This window comes from Mobula hypostoma, chromosome 7, assembly GCF_963921235.1.
Source record: "Mobula hypostoma chromosome 7, sMobHyp1.1, whole genome shotgun sequence".
NCBI lineage: Eukaryota > Metazoa > Chordata > Chondrichthyes > Myliobatiformes > Myliobatidae > Mobula > Mobula hypostoma.
Genome location: NC_086103.1, coordinates 45,905,590 through 45,927,450, shown reverse-complemented (window position 1 = coordinate 45,927,450; position 21,861 = coordinate 45,905,590). Strand labels below are relative to the sequence as shown.

At 39.2% G+C, this 21,861-nt stretch overlaps 2 protein-coding genes across 4 annotated transcripts in view; one reads left to right on the top strand and one right to left on the bottom strand.

The window, feature by feature from the left end:
• Window positions 1-11,998, top strand: part of LOC134349291 (5-phosphohydroxy-L-lysine phospho-lyase-like) — a 32,517-nt gene extending 20,519 nt beyond the window's left edge. For both annotated transcript variants that reach the window (XM_063053372.1, XM_063053371.1), the window contains 9 exons: window positions 425-499; window positions 1,126-1,213; window positions 1,304-1,420; window positions 5,043-5,125; window positions 5,713-5,938; window positions 6,451-6,605; window positions 6,683-6,772; window positions 10,583-10,713; window positions 11,363-11,998. In XM_063053372.1, coding sequence (XP_062909442.1) covers window positions 425-499; window positions 1,126-1,213; window positions 1,304-1,420; window positions 5,043-5,125; window positions 5,713-5,938; window positions 6,451-6,605; window positions 6,683-6,772; window positions 10,583-10,713; window positions 11,363-11,394 — 997 coding nt within the window. In that variant the 3' untranslated portion in view covers window positions 11,395-11,998. The remainder of the gene's footprint in view (window positions 1-424; window positions 500-1,125; window positions 1,214-1,303; window positions 1,421-5,042; window positions 5,126-5,712; window positions 5,939-6,450; window positions 6,606-6,682; window positions 6,773-10,582; window positions 10,714-11,362) is intronic.
• Window positions 11,999-12,137: 139 nt separating this feature from the next.
• On the bottom strand, window positions 12,138-20,501 carry LOC134349292 (heterogeneous nuclear ribonucleoprotein D-like). 2 transcript variants are annotated; one of them, XM_063053373.1, is made up of 8 exons: window positions 20,208-20,500; window positions 19,638-19,806; window positions 17,296-17,454; window positions 15,155-15,286; window positions 14,970-15,075; window positions 14,713-14,886; window positions 14,371-14,462; window positions 12,138-12,466 (listed from the first exon to the last, which is right to left on the bottom strand). In XM_063053373.1, the coding sequence occupies exons 1-7, from the start codon at window positions 20,375-20,377 to the stop codon at window positions 14,389-14,391; spliced, it is 984 nt and encodes a 327-aa protein (XP_062909443.1). In that variant the 5' UTR covers window positions 20,378-20,500; the 3' UTR covers window positions 12,138-12,466; window positions 14,371-14,388. The 2 variants fall into 2 exon arrangements, with proteins under 2 accessions (XP_062909443.1, XP_062909444.1); XM_063053374.1 differs by lacking the exon at window positions 12,138-12,466 and adding an exon at window positions 12,475-13,970 and having other exon boundaries at window positions 20,208-20,501.
• Between the last annotated feature and the right edge of the window lie 1,360 nt (window positions 20,502-21,861).

Here is a 21,861-nt window from a genome sequence, read left to right as displayed (position 1 = left end):
TGGGAAGAGCAGCTTCAGTTTTCAGATCCACCAATCACAATCGACATGGCCGAAGTGGCTTTTGACTGGCAAATAAGCCACACCCCCACACTACACATGGATCGTGCAATTTCCAGCTCCTGAGGAACTGGGTGCATGTAGTATTAGGAACCTTTGGGAATTGTTGCTAAAGAGGCAAACCAGTGGAAGTGGCTCCTGCCCAATTTTCCTAACAAAAAAAGAAAAAATATTCCTTGATTCTTCTCCAGAAAAATGGCAAAACCACATGACATCATGGTTAATGTATTCATTGAATGTAATATTGCACAATTAACTTTTTAAAGAAACAGATTATAATTTCTGGAATAACGATTTATTATGATGTAACCTTTATGCATTCTTCGCACTTTGAAATGAACTTTATTTTGTTTTAATGACATTATAGTTCAGAGGCAAATGATCTTGCCCTCAGGCTGGCTCAACATTACACCCAGCACGAAGACATTGTGGTCCTCGAGAAGTAAGTTGCCTGAAATAAACATAAGTAAATTGGTACGTAAATATAGATGTACAAATGAGTTTTTTTCTGTGAGTGCTCAGTTTTAGCCCTTATCTCTTTAATGACACTGCATTTACATTGCAGAACCTAAAGTGCTATAAACATTTTTAAGGCAGAGGGGAAATGGACACTAAATAAGCAAATAGTGAGAGATTACTGGACGTAGATGGAGTGGGGAATTGAGGTTGCAATCAGATCATTCATTTTGTTGAATATTAGAGCAAGTTCAAGGGGATGAAAGGCCAACTCCTGCTTCTGATCTCAAACAAACAAAAATCTGCAGATGTTGGAAATCCAAGCAACATACACACAATACTGGAGAAGCTCAACAGGCCAGGCAGCATCTATAGAAAAAAGTACAGTCAGCTTTTCGGGCTTTGACCCTTCATCGTGACTCTGAAGGGTCTCAGGGCAAAACATCGACTACTGGTTTCCATAGATGCTGCCTGGCCTGCTGAGTTCCTCCAGCATTTTATGTGTGTTCCCTGCTTCTAGTCCATAATGTTTGTATAATGCATTAAAATACATTTCTGTCCTGATGTAACACTAATTAGATTCCATAACCAATACATATTTTTGTGTTCTAGTGCCTACCATGGACATCTTAATTCTTTGATTGACATTAGTCCTTACAAATTCAAGAAACTGAGGCCACAAAAGGATTGGGTTCACGTGGTATGTTGAAGCCTGTTAACTAAATGGTATTTATTGGAGTATTTATATTGTGATATTGCCTGTTGTAAGAAACATTTATTCTCTGTGCAGGTACCTATTCCAGACACCTACCGAGGGAAGTACAGGGAAGATCACCCTGATCCAGCATCGGCCTATGCAAGTGAGGTGAAAGCAGTTATCGATGAAATAGAAAGGAAAAATCACAAGGTACAGTACAACAGAGAAAAAAATGTTTCCCTAGAATTGTGGAACCTGATATTTTCCTTGCTAGCAGGATAAAACTGGGGTTAAAAGTCCCACTGAATTAGAGCTGCATATTTTCCCCATTCCAGATTCCAGGCAAAATATTTATTAATGTTTATTATTTGGTTATTTATTTATTTGTACATACAGTGCAGAACAGACCCTTCTGGCCCAGTGAGCTGTGCCACTCTGCAACCCACCTATTTAACACCAACCTAATTACAGGATGAATTACAATGACCAATTCACCTACAAACTGGCACCTCTTTGGACCTTGAGAGGAAACTGGAGCACCCAGAGAAACCCACGTGCTCACAGGAAGGGCGTACAGACTCCTTACGGATGGCGGCAGAGTTTAACTCCAACGCCCCGAGCTGTAATCGCGAAGCTCTATGCTACCATGACACCACCACATACTCAAGTCAAAGTCAGGCAGGAGTCCTAATCGAGATATGTAGGAATTAAGTTACATAAATATTACAATACAATCTGTATCTGAAATAGATGTTCACACTAATTTTTTTAGTTTGCATGTAATTGGAACCCCATTAGCACGGAGCGCTGGGTTACTTATTTGCTCATGCAAGAGGTTTATCATTTATCGAATGCCATCTAATTTTTGTGCTTGCCAACACAGTAGAGGTACATTTCCAACTCTGAAAAGATGTGTTTCCTGGCTGCTCTTAACTCTCTACACACACAAAATGCTGGAGGAACTCAGCAGGCCAGGCAGTATCTATGGAAAAGAGTAAACAGTTGATGTTTTGGTCCGAGACCCTCCATCATATTTGCTCTTAACTATCATTCAGTTCTTCTTGCACTTGCAGGATTAGTTAATTCTGCTATGAGTACCCACACATTTGTGTATAAGAAAAACAAGAAAAGCTAGAAATACTCGGGTCAAGGAGCATTTTTGGAGAGAGATATATTAGAACAGGAAAGGTTAAGAGGTGATATGCTCTGGGAGAGAACAGAGGGGAGGGAAAAGCTGAGAAAATGAGTGAAGGGGCAGGAGTTTGGGGCAAGAGTGAACAGTAATGGTACAGGTAACAAAATAAATTATCTGGAGGAGCAGTACATGGCCACAGAATCTTTAGCAGCACTTGTTATCCCGGAGAAGGTGCTTTGATCATGATTGGAAATTGTACTTGATGTTGAGTCCAGAAACTTAAACTGCTTGTCCTCGGGCTTCAGTAGAACCCTGTAGCAGACTGAGATTTGGGCTGTCAGGAATAGAAAACTAAGCCCCTCGGGCCATTCAGTATGACTATGGAAGATCTGGTAGTAACCTGAGATCCACATTCCCAGCAGTAACCTTTCAAACCAGGTTTATGTCTACCTTGGCCTTAAATCCACTCAGAGATTCTGCCACCTTTCCTTTTGAGGAAGAAAATTCTAAAAACCTGCAACTCTCAGAGAAAAATAATTCACTTATGCCTTTAATGGTGACTCCTTATTTTTAAGTGGTGACCTCTAGTTCTATATTCTCCCACAAGTGGAAATACTCTCTCTACATCTATCCCTCAAAATATATAATACATTCAAGTCTTTACTCACTCTTCTAAATTCCAGCTCCTTTGACTATATGATAACTAGGTACTAGTTTGGTAAACCTCAGCATAGCATTTACAGCCTTTAAATAAGGAAAGTAATACTGGATGCAGAACTCGAGTGGTGATCTAGTTAGTACTCAATGTATCTGAAGTATAACCTTCCTACTTTCATATTCGCTGCGCCTCACGATAAATGATAACGTGTTAGCTTTCTTAATTGCTGTAAGGTAGGTTTTTTTTCAAACCATTCACCATCGTGCGTAACTTGGGGAAAAGATAGATGTATCCAATGTCTTGATATAGGCAAGTGGGAAATGTTTGCCCTCCTGACTGAATAGTTGAACTGATAGCTTTTAAATAAACACTTTTTAAACACATTTTTCACTAGCTTAGAATTCTTGTTTGAGTGTAAAAGTAGATGCTGAGGGACTGCAAGATTACGGGCACAAATGATCAGCAGCGCTTATGTTTTCTATTTTTGCTTTTCAACTTAATTTAGTATTAAAATATCTCAGTTCGACCCTTTGACACCATGCTACTCGTGGGAGTTTTCTATTATACAGTGGAGTTCATCATGGCCCTGCCCACGCCCCTCATTGTTGGAATGAAATGTTACCTCCAGCTGTGATTGGAGTTAAAATAGGTGTGTCAGGGAGAATTTAAAAGCAAACTGAGCAGAATCTTGCGTTCATGTTATGAAACTGAAGGGAATATTCCACAGAATGATAACTCATTCCATCTTCGTTGCCCCTAATGGAATGAAGGCCACATTGCAGCTACAAGCAGTTAATATTAAATTAGGAGAACTATCAGTACACTGACCTACCCGGAAAGCAGTTTTGATTCCTCAGTCGTGGGGAGGAGAATGGGCAGATGTTGCATCTCCTTGATTATAATAGAAAGGAAGATTGGAGAATGGATCGGTGTGATGAGAAGTAATGGTCCATGTAAAGTGCTTATAGGTGGGTGGGATAGGAACAGTCGGTGGCATCACTTGGAAGGCTTTTGTTTGTATGGCTGATTTGGGTCAGCAAGGTTATTCATTATAGATCAGCACCACACAGGAGCAGATCCTTCAACTCACAATATCTGTGCTGACATATTATTTGCACCCCCTTTCGAAATATCCATATCTTTTCTGTAATGTGATGACCAGAATTACACAGAATAGTCCAAATGTGGCTTTATCGTATACATCTGCAACAAAACCTCTTCACTTTTATACTCAGCATCCCCCCGCCACCCAACTGATGAAGGCAGATATGCTTTCTGTACTATCTGCTTGTGTTGCCACTTTCAAGAAGCCGATAGCTTCCATCCCAAGATCCCTCCGTACATCAGTGTGCATAAGGATCCTGTTGTCCACAGTATACTCTCTACTAGCAGTGCAACATCTCATACCTGTCTGGCTTAAACTCATGTGCCATTTCCCCACTGTATTTCCAACTGATCTTTATCCTACTGTATTCTTTTGACAACCTTCCTTACTATTCACAACTCTGCCATTTTTATGTTGTCTACAAGTTTACTGACCTGCACTTTCACCCAAATATTTATATGTAGCAGAAACAAGTTTTCCCTGCAGAGCATCACTGTACATGGACCTCTACCATAAAATCCAGGAAGCGGTACTGCTACCAGAAATAGATGAAAGCTGGGACAATGATCTGGAAAATGTCCCACTGAAGTTGTCTATGATCCTGTTGTCAGTGAGTGCTGATCACAAATTCTCCAGGAGTCAGTGTACAGGAATGCAGTAATGGAAATTCTCAGATATTTGTCACAATGTTTGAAATCATTGGTAGTGCCTCACGCTGCACCAGTTAATATCAATCCACTCAGCAAACACTTCATTCAAACTTTGGAGAAGGACATTTTATGGGATTCACACACATCACACAATGAGCCACTATGGAAGTAACCAAGATGATTTATTTAAAGAGTTGATAACTGACTGTGTGTAAGAATTAGGGTGCTTGATTTACAATTCTCATAATTTCACAATGAATTTCTTTTAATTTCCACCAATCCAGGTTGCAGCATTTTTTGCTGAACCTTTACCAGGTGTTGCAGGTCATATAATTCCACCTACAGGATATTTCCAGAAGGTAGCAGAGTAAGTACTCAATATTACTTTACCTAAGTGGGCCTCATATTCTTTCTTTAATGCGTTTTGTTCTCTGTAGAGCTTTACAAAATATTTCTAGATTTTTTCTCTTTGAATCTCTTGGTATTCTAAAGGGATTAAAGTTCTTTCCTTACACTTTAATGCAGAAATCTGCCCATTGAGACGTACAATCCGTAAGTTCTGAATAACTTCAACGTGTATTGATACAGTCCTCAAAAGCAAGACATTACTTCACACCTACCGGAAGATTCAAAGAATAAACTTAAGAAAAATGAAGGTGTAACATTTCAATTTCACGATAGATATCTAACCAACTAGTTTTTAAACTTCTAAAATGCATGTCCTTTTGACTGCAAGCTATCTGGGTAGTTATAGACTTGGCAGTTTTATTCTTTTAGGCTATAGGTGGGAATCAGTATTAGAAGATGGAAATAAGACCCCGAAGCCAAACTTCCTTCTAGTTTCTTATGGTCTTAAGGTCTTCCAGCTTTGAGGGACCAGGCAGTGTTGTTCTTTACTTTGTATTATACAGCTATGGCCAGGCTAGGTGCTTTCTATCAATTTCTCTCTTACAGACAAATTCGGAATGCTGGGGGATTGTTTGTTGCTGATGAAATCCAAGTTGGATTTGGAAGAGTTGGCAAGCACTTTTGGGCATTCCAGCTGGAAGGAAATGATTTTTCCCCAGACATTGTAACCATGGGGAAACCCATAGGAAATGGGCACCCTTTAGCCTGTGTTGCTACAACCAAAGAAATTGCAGATGCATTCGCAGCAACTGGAGTGGAGTTCTTTAATACAGTTAAGTGTGGTGTAGCTACATTTACAAAAGAAAGTCCACTAATCTGTGTCAAATGAAACTGCTAACTTAAACAAAGGCTTATGCAGGTTGATTCTTAAGAACTTTAGTCTTTGCATATGTTATATAAGGAGAAAACAACCCTGAATTAGTGTTGATTTATTGAAATTAATTGAAGACTATTAACTGCTTTTTCAGGGTCTCGAGTTTATGCAGTTTAGCCGAATCATTCAGAGCAGGAAATCTCATTTGCTTTATAACTACTGTTCATTTACTAGCGATCACAATTCGCTTCAGTGTTATGTTCATAGAATTGTACGGCATGGCAACAAACCATTCACCCCAACTTATCCATGCTAACCAGTGGACACGTTACACTACACATGCTCTGAGATAAAAAGGGTTTTAATCCCATGACCCAACACTTGGGTGGGTGTGCCAGTCCTCCAAAGGTGCTGTGGGAAGGGAAGCATTTGCCAAGAGTGAAACAGAGCTTGTCACTGTTGTATTACAGTTTGGAGGAAACCCAGTATCCTGTGCAATTGGACTTGCTGTTTTAGAAGTCATTGAAAAGGAAGATCTTTGTGAAAATGCAACAAAAGTGGGTACTTACCTGCTGAATTTGCTAAATGAGCAAAAAAACAAACATCCAATCATCGGTGATGTCAGGTACAGATCTGATCAATAAAATCATTGCTAATTATATTTGATGTCAAATTAACTCTAACTCTTTTATATCTAAAAAGGGGTGTTGGCTTATTTATCGGAGTGGAGCTTGTAAAAGATCAACAGCAGAGGACACCAGCTACTGAGGAAGCCCAGTACTTAATTGCAAGGTACTGCAAATGACATTCTGGTCTACAGATTCAACCCCCTTCTTTTGAATGTCTGAAATTAAGTGAAATTACTTTCCACCTATAGTTTTAAAATTTGCCCATTAGGGCGATAAGACATAAGAGCAGGTTAGGCCATCTGGCCCATTGAGTCTGCTCCGCCATTCAATTATGGCTGATCCTTTTTTTAAAATCTCCTCCTCAACCCCAGTTCTCGGCCTTCTCCCCGCAACCTTTGCTGCCATGTCCAGTCAAGAACCTATCGATCTCTGCCTTAAATACACCCAACAGCCTGGCCTCCACAGATGCATGTGGCAACAAATTCCACAAATTCACCACCCTCTGGCTAAAGAAATTTGTCCGCGTCTGTTTTAAAAGGCACCCCTCTATCCTGAGGCTCTGCCCTCTTGTCCTAGACTCTCCCACCATGGGAAACATCCTTTATCAGATCTACTGTCTAGACCTTTCAACATCTGAAAGATTTCAATGAGAACCCCCCTCATCCTTCTGAATTCCAGCGAGTACAGACCCAGAGCCATCAAACATTCCTCATATGATAACCCTTTCCTTCCTGGAATCATCTTTGTGAACCTCCTTTTGACCCTCTCCAATGCCAGCACATCTTCTCTAAGATGAGGGGCCCAAAACTGTTCACAATACTCAAAGTGAAGCCTCACCAGTGCCTTATAAATCCTCAGCATAATCTCTTTGCTCTTATATTCTAGACCTCTTGAAATGAATGCTAACATGACATTTACCTTCCTCACCACCAACTCAACCTGCAAGTTAACCTTCAGGGTGTTCTGCAAAAGGAGTCCCAAGTCCCTCTGCATCTCAGATTCCTGAGATCTCCCCATTTAGAAAATAGTCCACACATTTATTTCTACTACCAAAGTGCATGACCATACATTTTCCAACATCGTATTTTATTTGCCACGTCCAAGTCCTTCTGCATCATATCCATTTCTTCAACACTACCTGCCCCTCCACCAATCTTCATATCATCTGCAAACTTGGCAACAAAGCCATCTATTGCATAATCTTAATCATTTATATACAGCATAAAAAGAAGTGGTCCCAACACTGACCTCTGCAGAACACCATGAACTGGCTCAAATTTGTAACGTTAGCTGCTCCTTTTGTCTTAACAGGCTGTAATAAAAGAGCTTAACACTAAAAATGTTTAAGTTGCAGGCTGCAGGCCCTAATCAGACACATTATCCTTTAGCTCATAATACACCATTAAAAATGTTAGTAAAATGTTAGTATTTGAAAATAAACTACCTATTTACTCTTGTGACTAGAGCCTTTAGGTACATTATTTGTCTATAGTATCACGAAGATTTAAAAGTATTCAAAAATGCCAGTAAGTTAATCAATCTTTAAACCAATGCTGGCCACTCAGTCCTACTATTTCCTAGGTGTTCCGTTATTACACCTTTCGATAAATATTCTAATCTTTTCTCTTCTACAGACATATTTAACAGATTGGTAGTTTTTCCATTTAGTATTTTCCCCTCCTTTTAAAGAAAAGTGTAGTCACGTTTGCTGCTCCCTGTCTGCAGAAAATTAGAGAATATAGAAAAGAATTTTAAAAAGTGCATCCAATATCCTTCAAAATTCTGGATTGAGATCTTGTATCCTTGGAATTTATCAGTTTCAGCCCATCAACTTCTCTACTATTTTTTTTAAAAAATTAATTCCACTTGCTTCCATTCCTCAATCTTACTGGGTGCTCAGTTCTCTACTAGTAATTTCTGCTGAGGTGTTTAATTTCTCTGCCATTTCCTTATTTGTCAATATAATTTCTTTCCCCTCTGCCAACACTGGGCTCATTTGCCTTGATTATTTCAATTTCAGACACCGATACAAATATTTCATTTCTCGCTAGTGTTCTTACTTTGATTTGCCTACTTCTAAAATGTTCCCAGTACTTGGACCTACTAGTGTTTCCCACATCAGAAACCCATTCTTTTGATTATATATTATCTTTAACTACTCCCCTCAGCTAAGCTAGATGTTATCTTGATGGATTTCTGTACTATAACATGTTTCGTAAATTAAATTTCTCACCTGGCATGTCATATTACCAGTTTAAATGATGTTTCCCTCTGAACTGAAGCTAATTCGCCTCTCAGACCTTCATAGTTCCAGTTGGATTGAATTTCACTCTGAATAACCCACTTTTTTTTTGTTAGTTGAATAAGTGGTACAAATTTTATTTCATTACTACTACTATTTGTTGGGTCAGGAGAAAACAGACCAGATCTATAGAACCAAACCAGAGCCCATACATTTTTAGCTGCACGTATCCAGATACTAATGATCTATCCCCCATTAAAAATAAATTCTACAATTGCCCTTGACCACTGACCACCTATTCTAACCTCCTTTCTGTCACCAACCTCAGCATTTCCTATCAGACATAAAATTCTAGAAATAGGACATTGTGTGGAGAGTGAAACTGATTTGAAATGTTAACGCTCTACAATGTTCCTTACCTTCACTATTTAATCACTTCTGAAACTTCCTTTAGTTTTTCAACCTTTCAGGTACTTACAAGAGTACTTAAAGCATCCTCTTGAAAGTGTTAATCATACAAATCAAAAGTAACCAGGACTCTTTGGCAAAGATAGCACTTGCAGATAACTCTGAATGAAACCATTCAGAAGAATTAACTATTCATACCTTTCTATTGCAAGTGCAATATTTTCCATTCCCAAATCAGAAATTCAAAACATTTGCTCTGCATCCAGTTAATCACTGCCCTTTCACAGCTTGAAAAGATTTATCCAGGGTCACTGATACTAGCATCATGTCCCTTAGCTTAGTGAGCCCAAACATGACAGCTGTGAAGTTAGCTGCAAGTAGAATTTTTGTGTTTTGGAAATTCATGAGCACCATAACAGTTCAGCAGGCCCTCCACTTGTTTAAAAAATGTTAGCCAAAAAGAACCACAATCTACAAGTCAGTGAACAAAATCATGTGGTGGCAAGAATGGAGGTGGCCATTTTGTGAGACTGTCCTTGCAGTTGCCATTATATGAAATATTTGGTGAATTGATTCTTGCACTGTGAGCTCCTGCAGTTGAACAGGGACAGAGTTTGTTAATGATTGCTAAACTTGAGACGATTCTCAGTTAAAAAGCTACGACTATACAAAATTGAAGGTTTGCAGAAAGGAACAGCCTGTGACCTGGTTGGCTGGGCCTAGTTGTTTGGTAAGCTGGCTTGAGTATCACCCAAGGCACAAGGCTAGAGGAAAAGTTATAAAGTGATACTGCTTGTAGCCCTGCTCTACAACCATTGAGAATTTACAAGTCATGTGACCTCAAGCCACCAAAATTGAAAATTCATAGGTTGACCTGATAGGAAAAGAATTAAGTTTGGGAGCACAGGCACAAGCATTAGCAACCCGAGACCAACCACTACAGATACAGACGACCATCAGACATACTGAGATTAGATCAGGACCTTGAGGAACACCCGGCTAACGGATCTTCTCTCCCCCCCCCCCCCCAATTACCTTTTCTATTCTTCGACTGTTCATGGAGCATCAGGGAAACATTGTGGGTGAGCAGTTAGTTATTTTGTAAAATTACATGCTTGCTAGTTGATACAATAAGGATAATAATCAGTATTATTAATGGGTCATCCTTGTATCATTAGTGAAACATGAATGGGGAAGTCCAGAGTCAGGATTGGAAAACTGATCATTAAATGGATAAGGGATGAAAGTAAAATGGTTGCAGAAAATCAGCGAATGTCATTGGAATCAAATCAGCTCAAACATTTTGTTTAATTTACCACTTAGGTTCAAGAAGGAATTTATCATACTGAGCTGTGATGGACCAGATAGAAATGTCCTCAAGTTTAAACCCCCCATGTGTTTCACTGTTGAGGATGCTCAATTTCTTGTTGAAAAACTTGACAAACTACTTACAGGCAAGTATTTTACCAAATGACCTTCTGCACTCTTCAGGTGTATGATTTTTAAAAAATAGAATGCTATGTAATATTTTCCACTTTTACCTTTAGGACATGATGAAATTGGGTGAAAGAAACTCAAGGATAGGCCTTCATAGAAAAGTACAGTTTACAGTACTTGAATTTTGCTTTATGGATTACATTCAAGTTTGCAGTTGATCTAAGTCACATACAATAACAAATGTTCATAGATCATATCTTCAATATAAGGAATTACATCTGCAAAGTGATCCATGCTATATGCTCATGTATACAGATCATACACCAGAACTCAATCTGTAGTGTACAGATCTGTTTTGGGCGAGTCGGTAACAAATGGTTAGAATGAAAAATGTAAAACCAAGTTGGTTGGGGCAGTGGGAATTGAATAACCAGCAACAAGACTGGAAGGTGCCCTGATACGTACCAATCCATCATTTCCAACATTTGCACGTTCACGAGTTCTAGGTTTACCTTTCAAAACTCTAAAGTAAAATAGCTATTAAGACTAATGTACCAAGTTGAAAAAGAAACAACCTACCTCTTTAATTAGTAGGTAATGTTAATTATAGTAAAACTGATTACATTGTGCTCTAACTATTAAAGATTTATTGAATATTTATTATAGAAAAGGAGATGACTGAAACAGGAGCAAACTGAACCTCTGGAGCTGAGTCAATGAAAACTACAATATGGGGAAAAAATGGCACCAGTGACATTATATATCGTTTTAGTTTCAATACAATTTCAATTATTTACCTAATTAAGTTTAATTTTTATCTTTGATCTTGCATTTAAAAAGCAAATTGTGAAATTCACTTTCAAGAGAGTGGTGAATCTGTGGAATTCTCTGCCACAGCAAACTGTTGAGGCCAGTTCATTAGCTATGTTTAAAAGGAAGTTAGATATGGCCCTTGTGGCTACAGGGGTCACGGGGTATGGAGGGAAGGCTGGGTTCTGAGTTGGATGATCAGCCATGATCATAATAAATGGCGGTGCAGGCTCGAAGGGCCGAATGGCCTACTCCTGCACCTATTTTCTATGTTTCTATGTTTCAAGATTGCCACTGACAAATGCCACAAGTACCACAAGATTTGTGAAATATTTGATTTCACACAAATTATTTCTTTTGATAACAGAAATGAGCAAGTCTAAGACACTGATTCTGATGTTTTCAGAAGTTACCAGAATCATCTGATATATTCACATTACTGTATCATTCCCAGTTTTGAAATTGATGTGCTGTTCATCTGTAGACGGCTCCAGATAAGTCAATCACCCGACACAGTTGAAAGCATCAGGAAGTTTCCTTACAAATGTCAAATTAGTGTACAATATCTAACGCAAATATAGTAGTGACACCTTAAAGCCACTTAGTAAAAAAAAAATTCATTCAACCAAAATACACAAAAGGAACTTTATTTCAGGAACTTTGACTAATCCAATAAACAAGTCAGTAATGCAAATCCAGTAATTTTAGGTAAAATACAAACTTACATAATACATTATCAGCATCCATTGGGTACCAAAAAGTATAGTAAAAAACACTTCCATCACAGGAAATGTACAACATGAAGACAGACTACAAAATTAAAAGCTGTAAAGTTTCCCTACAAGAGTCTGTTCTGTACATATGGGGAGTCATCCAGGATGAAAACAGTTCAAAGAAATTAGTCCCAAATGCAACACAGTTGCAGCGAGAGGACTTGTAAGATTTTGCCCTGTTGATGACCTGTAAAGCAAAGGAAAACTATAAGTGTCCTTAAATTAATAAATCTAGTTGGAATAAGACTCAGGTTTATGGTTCCATATGCTACCCCCCACCCCCATCACAAATAAACTTACCATATACCTCAAATGAATCATCTCTCTCCTACTATTTAATAAAGAGCCAATTATGAACTATTTAAAGCTTTTAAACAGACTTATTGCAGTTGTAATAAGTTCCCAAGCTAGCTTCACAACAAAGGTGTAAGCATTTAAAAACATTGGTTAAGATGTTTTACATTTATGATATCTGGGTGCAGGAACTATACCACGTGCCTGAATTATAAAGATCTTCCATGAAGTATAGATCCAGTCAGAACACCTGACAACCAAATAGATCACCTCAACACAAGCATCCTCTTTCTACAAGTAACTTTCACTAAAGCAACAATGTTTGAAAACAAAATATATTTCAGTATGCTCTGCTCGTCATTTTCAAAACATTTTTCCTTGCCCTCACTTCCTCCGGACTCTACTGACAAAACAATTTTCTCATTGGTAACAATTGAAATCTCTATACCTAATCTGGGAATAAACATGATTTTTGGACAAGATAGTAATCAAGTGCAATGATTTTTTTTAAAAAATCACAACACATTACCCCAGACAAGGTGGAGATTCTACAAGTCAACACAGGCAAACAAGCTCAGTCCAAATACTTCGTCACCAATATTATTTGCAATTCTCAACTACTTACTTGCTGTCTGATCTGGTTCAACAGTCCTTTATCTTGCTATGGGTGAAATAGTTGAAATTTCACAGCAATGACTGTTCTTTGAAAGTCTATTTCATTGCTCAGGGACAACAAATCCAATTAATTTTACATGAAGTTATTAACTTGATCTTCATGTGACATCCTCTATTTTTTTAAAAATCTGGAGAATGTTGTACTTGTTCATCCAAACAGTTATAAAAGGTTTTTAAACCTAATTGTGCAGAACACAGAAGTTAAACAGTTGTGAACCCAAGCTTTAAAAATTGCTACAAAAAATGTTTTATTGCTACAAAAAAAGGTTCCTGTTGACTTCACACTCTACTCATCAGTACAATCTACCAATTAAAGCACGTGGTCTACACTGCTATAAATTGGGACAAGGTTATAGTCATGAAAATAAATCAAATGCTGTCAAAAGCATGTGTTGCTGAGCAATATTAACTAGCTAGACCTTTGAATGGCCCAAACATGCACACAAATACAATGTTTAATTCATACCATCCAAATTATTTTAAAAACATTCTAAAATCTATAGTCAACAATATATTCTGCAATACACCCTTAAGTTTCTGGCTACACTATACCTAGTATAGAAAGTTCCCGACTTACGTAAGAGTTCGGTTCCGGAAGCCGTTCCGCAAGGCGAATTTTACGTAAGTCGGATGGAGCCATATGCACGCTTACTATTTTATACTTTGGTGGTAGTAGGTTCCTATCCTATCATGTTCTATGCACTGCATGAATACACAGTATTCTGCAATAAAATGAAAAAGAATCATGAATTAAAATAGACTGCAACATGAAACTTAGCCAAACTACTAATTTGGCCACAAATAATTCTCATTTATGTCCATACAAATTTTTACAAAACAAGATTTGCAACAAGTATTATGCAACTCAGGGAGAATCTGAAAATTTACTATTAGAACAAGCAATTAATTTGTTGCAACAGATTAAGAAAACTTTAAAAGAAATGCACATCAACTGTCTTTCCTCTTTCCAATCCTGCAAAAGGCCTGTTCAAAGGCATCCAAGTGCCTTGTTCTACACATCAATTTAGAGTCACAATATTTTTTAAAATGCTCCAAATATCTAGGAGGATGTGTGTTCTAATAATTAGGCTCCAATATATTCCTTTCATAATTTCCACATACCTGCATTCAGATTCCATTCTAATACGGTTTGTAGCCACCTTGATGAGCTGCCCCACGTCTTGGTGCTTTCCCATAGTTACCATTACTCTGATCTGAATAGAAACAAGCTATATTAAATGGCTTGTCTCAAAAAGCAATTTTTTCCTTCTAAAACAAAGCCAGTAATAAAATAGAGGCTATTTAAGAATTTTATTCATTAACATTCAATCTTTTAGTGCGGAAATAACAATGGAACAAACCTAGAGATCATTTCCAGCTAAATAAACTGAAAATATAAAAGTCCATGTTTCTGCAACACTTGACCATCCACTTTTGCTGCAGTGCAGCTATGAATATACTTACTGTAGTCATATCCTTGTCCATATCCACCGTAGTAACCACTATTGTAATTATAGCCAGTATAATCATAGCCTCCATATGTACTGTAGCCACTTTGCCCGCTGTAACCATAACTGCTTCCATAGCTTGGATTCCAGTAATTACTGCTGTATCCTTGACTCCAGTTCTGACTTTGACCTTAAATTCCATAAGAGACAAATGTAAGCACTCCATAGTTCATTTTATCCCTCACTTTAAAACACTATAAATTTTCAACTCACCAGCTCCACGACCACTACCTCTGCCCCTTCCTGTAAAGCTGCCTCTGCCTCCCCATTGCTGTTGCTGTTGATAAACTTCTTTCGGCTGAGCCACCTTGATTTCACACTGTTTTAACAAAAACATACTTTAATATCAAAAATGCAACAAAATTGCCTTGAAAAGACATGCTTTTTCTTGCCACTACCTTGCTATTTCCAATATCATGGTACTTCTTCTCCAAAATCTTTTTTACTGGCTCCTCTTCTTTAAATGAGATGAAACAGAATCCTCTTCTCTTATTGGTCTTACTGTCCATTGGAAGTTCAATTGATTCCACCTTGATTAAAGATTCCAATAAAGCATTGATAAATACATAACCCAAGTTTCATTACATCTGATTGAATGTATTAGCACAAATATTAAGGATGGTCAAGTGGGATGGATGAAAATTAGATGCATTTATAAAGTACACTACCTGCAATTAATTCATGGTTTTTATTTTTTGTACAAAAAGTACATTTCACATCAAGGCCAGTTACAAAAGTACTCTACTCTTATATGATAGGCATATCCAAGTGCTTTAGTCAGTTGTTGATAACTGGTTCAAATGTAGAATCCATACTTTTCATTTTTTGAAAAAACACTTGCTCCAAATGCAAAATTTGTACTACAAACAACTTACTTTAAAAATACAAACAAAAAGGAGTAGGAAATTTAGTCCTTGTGCTGCTCTACTATTCAAAAAGATGACTGATGACCCATTTCAGTAGGCTGTTCCTATTTCTGCAATCTTTTGATTCTTTTAGCATTAAGAAAATGCATCCATCTCCCCAAATACGTTTAATAACTAGGCTCAACTGCCTTCTCTGGTAGAGAATACAACAGGTACATCACTATGTGGGAATTCTCCTGGACTCTACTATGGTCCTTAGCTTTGGATTCTGAACAATGCAACAACTCTCTGTATATAGTCTGCCTAATTCTGCAAGTCTGTCAAGTACTTCCTTGATAGTTTGAAATCCCTTCGCATTCTGCTACAGTGAACATTAATAGGTCTAATTACCCCAATCACTTCTTTTGCTTTAGTTCAGCCATCTCAGGATCAGTCTTGTATATATCTGTTGCACTTACTCCACAGCAAAAAAATTCTTTTCAGATAAAGAGAGCAATAGTGCACATTATATGGGGTTTTATGTCAGAAGCATATCACACAGAATTAGGTCCTTCAGCCACCATGTCCATTGTTTTCCTGCTTACCTCTTGCTAGGTAGTAAAGCAGCCTCCCAACCCAGTCATTTGCTCCTCTCCACTTACCCCTCCATCCCAGATGGGCAGAGGATATGTGACACAAAGCCTGAATGCATGTGCCACCAGGCCAGAGGACAGCTTACTGTGTTAAGACCTCTACTATGTTAAGAAGGACTCTTGACCTCACATCTACCTCATCATGGCCTTAGACTTGTTTTCTACACTGCATTTTTGCTGCAATTACAAACAGTATATTCTGCATCCTGTTATTGCTTTCCTCTTGTCCTACTGATGTGATTAAATAATCTGCATGGATGTGTTTCAAAACACTTCTCACCATACGTTTGACAAGAGTAAACCAATACCTTGGTGATTCAAGTTCTTGTCTATATATTAACATCCTGTTAATAGTTTTTGCACCTACAGCCTCTCAGGATGGAAAAAATAAATCCTCGAAACTCTTTTAAACCTCCTAAATCTTGGTCTCACTGAGGCCCTGTATAGCTGCAGAAAAATACCCTAGCACCAATATTCATCCACTTGTAATGAAAGCCAGTTTCATTTTGCATTAATAGTTTGTATTCAGTATATAAAGAAACGTAGGTGTCCATGCACATTTCCTTTATCAAATCTACCTCTGTTCAGATAATGATTAACCTTTATGTCTCTGCAGTCAAAGTGGAGAACCTCACATCTGCCATACATTTACAAACAATTGCCTACAATCACATCAGAGCCTCTTTCCATCACTGCACATTTCCCTCCCACTCTAGTTCTGCATTGTCTGCAAACTTAGATGTTTAATTTAGCTTTTATCAAAATCATTGCGATATTGTGGACAGTGAGATCAATCTACTAATGCCTACAGTAGCACACAAGTCACTGCCTGCCAGCAGAAAGAAGACCCGCTTACTCCAACTCTAGTTGGTACTACTCCAGTGGGACTGAAAGATGCATTTTCAGTCAGTATTACAAAATGCCTTGTTACAACTTAGCTATAAAGCATCAACCAACAGCTTTTCATGCTGTCTATAAAACATTCCTATAACCCACTCCAGGTCAATACAGAATATTTTAAATAGTCATCAAAATACCAACCTCACCAAAGCTTCCAAAGTACTCTCTGATCTTATCCTCTGGAGTATCTGGATGAAGGCCTCCAACGAAGATTTTCTTTACAGGCTCTTTCTTCATGGCCATTGCTCTTTTAGGATCAACTACTCTCCCATCTAATTTGTGTTCTTTTTGTTCCAATACCTAACATAAATACACAAAAAAAAACAGGTGAGACACCCTGTTCAAAGCGTTTGAATTAGAATTACTTATATCCGTAATCAAAGCAAACAAAAAACTGCATATATTAGAAGTCCTAACAAATCCAGAAAATGTAGAAAGCACCAAACTGGTCAGGGAGTATCCCTGGAGATTTCAATGTTTATTTTCACTCATAACTGTTTGAAATGACAGTTCATAAAATTAGTGGCTCAGATACGGGATGCAATGATTTTTTTAAAACCAAACATATTTACATGATTATGAATCAGTAAAACGTCGTCTTCACTGACAATATAATCAATGCAGGCACACCTCAAGGATGCATGCTTAGCCCACTACTCCGCTAACTCTACACACAACTGTATGCTCGGCACAATCCAAATGCCAATTATGAATTTGCCAATGATACCGCTGTTGGCAGAATCTCAGAGGTGTACAAGATCGGCTAGTTGAGTGGTGTCACAACAACATTGCACTCTATATCAGCAAGACCAACAAAAGGATTGTGGACTTCAGGAAGGGGAAGTTGGGAGAACACACCTGACCTCACTGAAGGGTCAGCAGGGGAAAGAGTGAGCAGTTTCAAGTTCCTGGTCATCAACATCTCAGAGGATCTACCTTGGACCCAACACACTGATGCGATCATGAAGACGACACAATAGCCAATCTACATCATTAGGAGTTAAGTTTCTGCTAAAGGCATGCAAATTTCTAGATGTACAGAGGACAGCATTCTGACTGGTTGCATCACCATCGGGTATGAAGGCTGCAAACCAGAGGATGAAGGGCGCTGTAGACTCGGCCAATTCTATCATGGGAACAACCTCCCACCATTGACTGCATCTTCAAGAGGCCCATCCATTGCGGACCCCCACCCTCTGGGACATGCCCTCTTCCTGTTACTACCATCAAGAGAGGCAGGACAGGAGCCTGAAGACCCACAATGTTTCAGGAACAGTTTCCATCAGATGTCCAAATGGTCCATGAGCACCAACTTATTATTGGCCTTTTTCACTGGATTGCTAATGCAAAATAACACTTTACAATAATGGCAATGATAATAAGCCGGACTCTGATTTAAGAAATATGAATTATATCCCAGTAATCTCATCACCCACCATTCAGCTAGGTAGGCAGGCCAGAATCTACATTCCAAGGGAACCTAGTGTTTAGAGCAGTAATGCTATCAGAATTCTACAATGTTATGTTATCTGCAGAAAATTGATTTGCTCAATTAAGACAAACCTATCAACCACATTCAATACATATCTAAAGCCATCAACTATTAATTCTATTCTTCCAGTGATATATATCACATCAATTTTCCCAAAAAGATCCAAAGATTCTTATAACCCCAATAACTTTGGCCAAGTTTCCCCACAAGAACATCTGTACACATTCCCCTGCTAGTGCTTCAGTAGTCTCTTCAAAAATGCCTATCAAGTATCAGACAGCAACATTCTCTGTACAATACTATGCTTGCAGGCTTGCTGCACGGTCAAATAAAAATTTAAGGATTTATTCCATTTGGTCCTGAGTGTGTCATTTTTAAGACCATCTTATTCTCAAAAAAATTGTCATTGCATTTTCCTTGAAATCCCTGGATACAAAAAGAACTGATGATGTGTCCACAGATCTTTAAAGACAGCAGGGCAAGCCCACAATCAAAAAGCACTGCTGATGTTTTCCTTTAGTCATGGCACTGAATAACAAAGTTTATGCTAGAACACAATCTAGTTAGGCCACAATGTGTACTTTTCTGGTCACCATATTACAAGGAAATACAATTGTACTATGCAGGTCAGGTTTACATGAATTATGTCTTATCTTAAAATTTTAAATATGATGAATGATCCGGGCTGTTTTCATTAGAACAAGGGACGCACTACAGAGACCTAATTGTAGAGAATTACAGTGCCCTTCCATCTACATCATAGACTTTCTGAGGGCATGACACAACATTCTTATTGCCTCCTTCACTTTGTATGTCAACTTCACTTTTCAACCATTATGCTTCCAGAATTCTATATAATTATAAAACCCACACAACCCAAGCAACTAACTTTCAACCACCAACTAATTGCATTTTACCACAATCCCTTCACCATTGTGTTGGATAGTTCATCACGTGAAAAAAAATTACAACCGAAGCCCATCAACTTTACCTTATCGGCGCTAGAAGAATCTTTGAAGAGGATAAATCCAAACCCTCTCGACCTTCCCGTTGCGGGGTCCATCTTAATTGTACAGTCCACAACTTCACCAAATTTAGAAAAATAATCTTTCAGGTCTTTTTTACTGGTATCCCAACTCAAACCTCCCACGAACATTTTCCTATGGGGGAGAGAGGGAGAAAAGAGTAGCAATTGTCAGCGTGTGCTGCTCCCCTCCCCCAGTCCAGGAAAGCACATGGCGCGAACAAAGATGCGGCAGCGAGTGAACAAAAGGAGCAGCCGCCGGCCACGCAGGGCCGCTCGCCACCTCTACAAAGGCAGAGATGGAAGCCCTCTCCCGCGTCTTTGTTCAAACCCAACAAGAAATGTCGGCTCATTTACGCGAGAACCGGGGGCTGGGTAACGCTGCGCCTTGCGCTGGAAGGCAGCAGTGCCCTGGGGCACCATGCTGTTACCGCCACAGGGCCGCATGCGAGCGCCGGCCTCTCCCGCCAGCCTCAAATTCAAGGTGTGCTGGGCCCAGGCCGGGATGGGGGCATCGCTAGGCCACAGCCTGCTTACCCGGCGTCTTCTTCGTTCTTGCTGGCATTGATTTTCGAGCCCTCGATCTCGGCGCTCGTAGGAGCCTCGGCTCCATCCGCCATCATTTCCTCGCCGGCGTCCGGACCCTCTCCCTCTTCATAGTGACCGTTCTGGGATCCCTTCACCTGCTGCTGCTCCACGTCGGTCATTTTCCCCTTCGCTCGTCCGGGAATTACAACAGAGGTTTCTTTTATTTAATTCCCACAACGACCACAGCTCGCTGCGACCCACCGCCAAGTGGATTCGCGGAACTTCTCGGCCCGTTATATAGACACCGGCCCAAGCCACCGCGCAATATAAACAGCTCTCATTGGTTCCACAGACCAACAAATCAATATTGCGCTTTCCTGTTTGTTAAAGTAAATTTCCTCCGCACAAGTTACTTGTAAAGTTTCTCTGAATCTGGTGTAGATGACATTTCGCTATGCAGAAGTGCAATTTCTGTAACGATTATAAAAAGTCCTCCGTTTTTCACAGAATTTAGTGAATCCCCTTTGAACTTTTCAATATATTTTATCTAGTTTATTTTCCTTGGTTCTATCTTTAGTTTACATTTTAAGTTGATTTTAAGTAGACGATAGAAATATTTATGTCAGAATGGGGTTTATTGACTACATCTTAGCATTTGAGACAATCATTCCTACAGTTCTAATCAAAAAGCTCCAGAACCTGGGCCTCTGTACCTCCCCCTGCAACTGGATCCTCGACTTCCTAACCAGTAGACCACAATCGGTACGGATCGGAAACATTTCCACCTCCCTGACGATCAACACTGGTGCACCTCAGCGATGTGTGCTTAGCCCACCGCTCTACACCCATGACTCTGTGCCTAGGCGCAGCTCAAATACCATCTATAATTCTGCTGACGATACAACCATTGTTGGCAGAATTTCAGACGGTGACGAGAGGGCGTACAGGACTGAGGTGGATCAGCTAGTTGAGTGGTGTCATAGCAGCAACCTTCCACTCAATGTCAGTAAAACCAAAAGCTTCTGAAAGAGTAAGATGAGGGAACACACATCAATCCTCAGAGAGAGATCGGAAGTGGAAAGTGCAAGCAATTTCAACTTCCAGGGTGTCAGTACCTCTGAGGATCTAACCCATTAATGCTAGTACAAAGAAGACATGACAGCAGCTGTGCTTCATTAGGAGTTTGAGAAGATTTAGTATGTCTCCAGACACACTTGAAAATTTCCACAGATATATGGTGGAGAGCATTCTGACAGGCTGCATCACTGTCTGGTATGGGTGTGGGGGGGGTGTTACTGTATAGAATCAATGTAAGCTGCAGAGAGCTGTAAAATTAGTCAGCTCCATGTTGAGCACTAGCCTCCGTAGTACCCAGGAGCGATGCCTCGAGAAGATGACATCCATCATTAAGGACCCTCATCACCCAGGACATGCCCTCTTCTCATTGCTGCCATCAGGAAGGAGGTACAGATGTGTGTCAGCACACACTCAGCGATTCAGGAATCGCTTCTTCCCCTCTGCCATCCGATTCTGGATGGACATTGAACCCATGAACACTACCTCACTACTTCTGTTTTTATTTCTGATTTTGCACTAATACACACTTACTGTAACTCACAGCTTTTTCACTATCACATATTGCACTGTGCTGCTGCAGAGTCAA

Excerpts from the sequence above, each read along its gene's own strand:
- LOC134349292 (XM_063053374.1), bottom strand. The coding sequence starts at position 20,377 with ATGACCGACGTGGAGCAGCAGCAGGTGAAGGGATCCCAGAACGGTCAC. Across the intron at positions 14,887-14,969 it reads AGGTAGTGGTCGTGGAGCTG|GTCAAAGTCAGAACTGGAGT; the intron begins GTGAGTTGAAAA and ends ATGGAATTTAAG. Across the intron at positions 14,463-14,712 it reads TGGACAAGGATATGACTACA|ATCAGAGTAATGGTAACTAT; the intron begins GTAAGTATATTC and ends GTTTCTATTCAG.